The sequence below is a fragment of the Macrobrachium nipponense genome, chromosome 35, assembly GCF_015104395.2.
Source record: "Macrobrachium nipponense isolate FS-2020 chromosome 35, ASM1510439v2, whole genome shotgun sequence".
Classification (NCBI taxonomy): domain Eukaryota; kingdom Metazoa; phylum Arthropoda; class Malacostraca; order Decapoda; family Palaemonidae; genus Macrobrachium; species Macrobrachium nipponense.
Genome location: NC_061096.1, coordinates 4192325 through 4197025, shown reverse-complemented (window position 1 = coordinate 4197025; position 4701 = coordinate 4192325). Strand labels below are relative to the sequence as shown.

Here is a 4701-nt window from a genome sequence, read left to right as displayed (position 1 = left end):
GGCTTGATTAATTTCATTAGTAACACACCCCTACCGTCCCTGAGCTAAGGATTGTGGGGCTGAGGGTTGGAAGTAGGGTAGTGGGAAGGGAAGGGAGTTGCCCATAGCTCTAGGGTGGGAATGATCAATAGCCACTGCTTGGCAAGAAATGAAATGAAGGGCGACAAATTAAACTCATAGATTCTTTAAAATCTTGTATAATGAAGATATACGGACATCAATGTGATAGCAGCGGGAAGCAGGACCATGCTTGTCACTACAGTGACCAATGAACAAGGACTGACTATGCACATGGCGGAGAGAAAAGCAGTGTTGACACATATAATTACATTGTTGGCACGATGCATAATGAAATAGTGGTCTTACAGTACATGCAATGGGAAAAGATAAATGGAAACAAATATCATTCTTCTAAAAAATAATAATAAAGCAAATGTACATTAATGTTCATAAACTGTGAGTAATGTAAGTAATATACAACATAACATTAGACATCTATACACCTCCCTCCCCCTTTACGCTCATAGCAGTGTCTCGAGTGGAACATTAATTCCTCTGAGCTAGTCAGTGAATGACGAGGGACATTGGAGGGTTCGGATGATGGCTCTCTTTCCTGGCCAGAGCAAGGGGACACAGGGACTTGGGGAGAGGTGTCATCACTCATATTAGTCACTGGGCGTAAATGTCTTCGGTTTCGAAACCATACACGACCACATGGAAGGCGTACTTCGTACTTTCTTGACATTCCGCAGCCCATCACGATGCCGACCTTGTCCCATCGAAGCATCGTTGCATCCTGTATCCTAACTCGTTGGCCGATGGTGAGCTTGGGTAGAGGGAGTGCATGAGAATTGTAAAGGCTCATGGCCTGGTCGGTTTGGGCAGCAGTGCGACGGTCGTAATCTTCAGTCTTACTTTGCCACTCCTCTGTGAATGATCTGGGGTGAACTGGAACACAAGTGCGGAGAGGATGGCCATAGAGAATCTGCGCAGGGGAGTGTCCAGCAGGGTTCGGTGTATTCCAAAGCTCCAGCAGTCCTCTATCAAAGGCTTCACAATCTATGTTCCCGGATGGGGCAGTCTTGATGATAAGGTGTTTAACAGCTTCTGCGTGTCCATTAGACTGAGGGTAATGTGGAGAAGTGATGATGTCATGAACTTCCCAGTGGTCGACAAATTGCTTGAATTCGTGGCTGGAAAATGGGGGTCCTCCATCAGTTCGTAAGCGGAGTGGAACACCAACCTCGTGGAAGAAAACACAGAACATTCTTGTAACTCTGGCTGCAGTTGTATCACGTCCACAGGGAACAACCACAGGCCAGCCTGAAAGTCTATCAGCAATAACAAGGAAGGATTTCCCTGCTACGTGGAAGAAGTCAGCTGACACACTTTCGAAGGGCCGGGATGGGTGGTCGTCACACAAGTACGGTTCTTGTTGTTGACTAGGGAGAGCTGTTGGCAGCCTCACAGCTTTCTACTTTACTCTTGATATCTGCATTGATGCCTGGCCAGAATACTGTCCGCCTTGCACAACGTCGAGTAGCTTCAATCCCTTGGTGGCTGTCGTGGAGTCGATCCAAGGTGCGTCTACGGAGGGCCGCAAAGATGACGATCTGGGGTCCATATAATACTAACTCTCCAGCCACGTAAAGGTTGTCCCGCAGCTTCCAATTCGGGAAGGCGGAAGCGTGGAGATCGTAGCGGTTGGTGGGAAAGCCATTGGAGACGTAGTGAACGAGACGACAGTAATCTTGATCCTGAGATGCGGCCGTGCGGATTTCTTATAGAGACATATCTTCTTCGATGATGGGTCCTGTTGGTCCTGTTGCCTGGTCGTCAGTGGAAGTGGCGGTACTGGCAACGATCCGCCTGACATGTGCAGTCGAAGTAGTGCACTCTTCTTCATTTTCAGGTGTGGGGCGTCTGGTATGCAAAGTTGTTTCCCTGCGCGCCATACTGCAGTGAAGATGTACGGGGCCACTTTCATCTTGAGGCGTTGAAGGCATGGATTCTCAATAGCATCCAAAGTGTAGTGATTGAGGATCGGTATCAGGGGACGATGGTCAGTCATTAAGGTGAAATGTTGAAGACATATCTTCTTCGATGATGGGTCCTGTTGGTCCTGTTGCCTGGTCGTCAGTGGAAGTGGCAACGATCCGCCTGACATGTGCAGTCGAAGTAGTGCACTCTTCTTCATTTTCAGGTGTGGGATGTCTGGTATGCAAAGTTGTTTCCCTGCGCGCCATACTGCAGTGAAGATGTACGGGGCCACTTTCATCTTGAGGCGTTAAAGGCATGGATTCTCAATAGCATCCAAAGTGTAGTGATTGAGGATCGGTATCAAGGGACGATGGTCAGTCATTAAGGTGAAATGTTGAAGACATATCTTCTTCGATGATGAGTCCTGTTGGTCCTGTTGCCTGGTCGTCAGTGGAAGTGACGGTACTGGCAACGATCCGCCTGACATGTGCAGTCGAAGTAGTGCACTCTTCTTCATTTTCAGGTGTGGGGCGTCTGGTATGCAAAGTTGTTTCCCTGCGCGCCATACTGCAGTGAAGATGTACGGGGCCACTTTCATCTTGAGGCGTTGAAGGCATGGCTTCTCAATAGCATCCAAAGTGTAGTGATTGAGGATTGGTATCAAGGGACGATGATCAGTCATTAAGGTGAAATGTTGAAGTCCAGACAAGTATAGGCTGCACTTAGCTATAGTCCAAGTGACTGCAAGTAGTTCCAGCTCTATGGTGGCGTAGCGAGTCTCTGTATCCATAAGGAAACGAGAGCCACACTGGACGAGATGCATCTGACCTTGGCCGTTATCTTGAAGTAGGGCATAGCCGAGACCATATAGGCGTGACGCATCTGTTTGTAGAACCACAGGCGAGGCAGGATTAAGGGGTGCTAAGACAGGTGGTGAAGTCAGAGCTGTCTTGACTTAAATGCTCGCTCATGGTCGGGCATCCAGACGAATGAGCGTTTGGGACTCATAAGTGGGCATAGGGGCTGTGCTGCTGCTGTGATGTCTGGAGTGAGTCTGGAGTGAAGTCGGCAAGTTGATTGACAAGACCCATAAACGACCTGACGTCTGTGACATTGGATGGTGTAGGGAAGTCACGTATAGCTGATACCTTGTCGGGGTCTGCTGCAATACCATCGAACGATAAAACATACTGACGGCATCTGGTCAGCATTTGGTGCACATGTTGTTGGTAGGAAGGGAGATCCTCGTTGGGAAGGAGGATGTCATCTACAACCTTCATACAGTTGGGAACAACTTGTAGTGCCATATCTCCAAGGAGGCAGTATGCATCACCTGTTGCTGAAAATCCCATTGGGCCGCGACAGTGCTGGAATCTTCCATACGGAGTTATAAATGTAGTCAGGTGGTGGTCCTCTTCTGCCAACTCCATTTGCCAATAGTCATGCAGGGCATCCGCTATGGTGAAGTACTTCACAGTAGGAGAGATGTTGCGGACGGCATCATGGGGCGTTGGTGATGGGTGTGTAGGGCGGGCTACCTGAGAATTTAGATGGGTGTGATCCACAGTGATGCGCACACCTTTGTCCTTGGGTACCAAGACCATGGGGTGGAACCATTCAGAGGGTTCGTCGCCTGCTGGTCTGATGATTCCTTGTTGCACCAAGGAGTCAAGTTCAGGAGTCAAGTTCTTCTTTCACTTGATCTCTGAGGGCGAACGGAATGGGCCTGGGTGTATGTACAGCAAATGGTGTAGCACCAGGTTTCAGGTGAATCCTCATTGGAGGGCCTGCCATTTTCTTTAGCAGCTGGGTTTGTAGATCCTTCTTGGATATGAGGACATCGGTAAAGTGCCAAAGAAAATAGTCCTTAATAGCTGCGGGTGACATCATGGTGGAGGCAGGAAACTGAGCGCATCTGTTGACATGTGTTACCTTGAGGATGGGCTTCGGGAAGTCCAGTGACACTATGGCGAGGGCTCGGCAATGTTCACGGGAGAGGAGGGGAGTCTGGATATCCTCATGAACATGTATGGTTGCTGAGCAAGACTTATTGCCAAGACGAAGTGTTGCCTGGAAATATCCTAAAGCCAGTGTCATGGGGGATCCATCTGCTGTCCCGATGTCTGTCATGGGTGGAGGTTCAAGCCTTGTCCGAGGTATGTGGAGTGCATCCAAATGTGTGGTGCCAATCACTGTGATGTCTACTCCTGAATCGGGGATTAGCTGGAGATGTGATGATATATTGCCAAATGGCAGAGAGACAGTGACTGGTGTGGGGGACTCGCTACCCGAGTTATCACCCACAAAACGGCAGCTGGGATTTGACTTGGTAGGAGGAGGTGAAGCTGTATACCCAGTCTGACTTTTCTTGGTAGACCTGCACATCTTCTCAAAATGTCCGTTTCTGGCAGGTATTGCACCGAGCTTCCAAAGCAGGGCATTTCTGAGTGTGGGGCCAATGACCCGTGCGTCCGCAGTTGTTGCACGATGCACCTGTGGCTGGGCATTTTCCGGAATCATGTTTGCGAGAGCAATATTGACAAGGGTCACTGTTAGTAGACTGGTGAGAACATTGGTCAGGAGATTGATGAGAAGTACTCTTCTGTAGACGCCGGTTCTTCTTGTATGTAGATACTGTGTTGACCTGGCTAGGGGAAGATGCAATGGCTGATGCAGTCACACATGTAGATTCGTAGGTGTGGCAGCATGTCACGAACTCTG

General features: G+C 49.1%; 1 protein-coding gene across 1 annotated transcript; it reads right to left on the bottom strand.

Moving 5' to 3' along the window:
• Window positions 1-487: 487 nt before the first annotated feature.
• On the bottom strand, window positions 488-1267 carry LOC135208177 (uncharacterized). The gene has a single exon (XM_064240312.1). The coding sequence runs from the start codon at window positions 1265-1267 to the stop codon at window positions 488-490; it is 780 nt and encodes a 259-aa protein (XP_064096382.1).
• Window positions 1268-4701: the final 3434 nt, after the last annotated feature.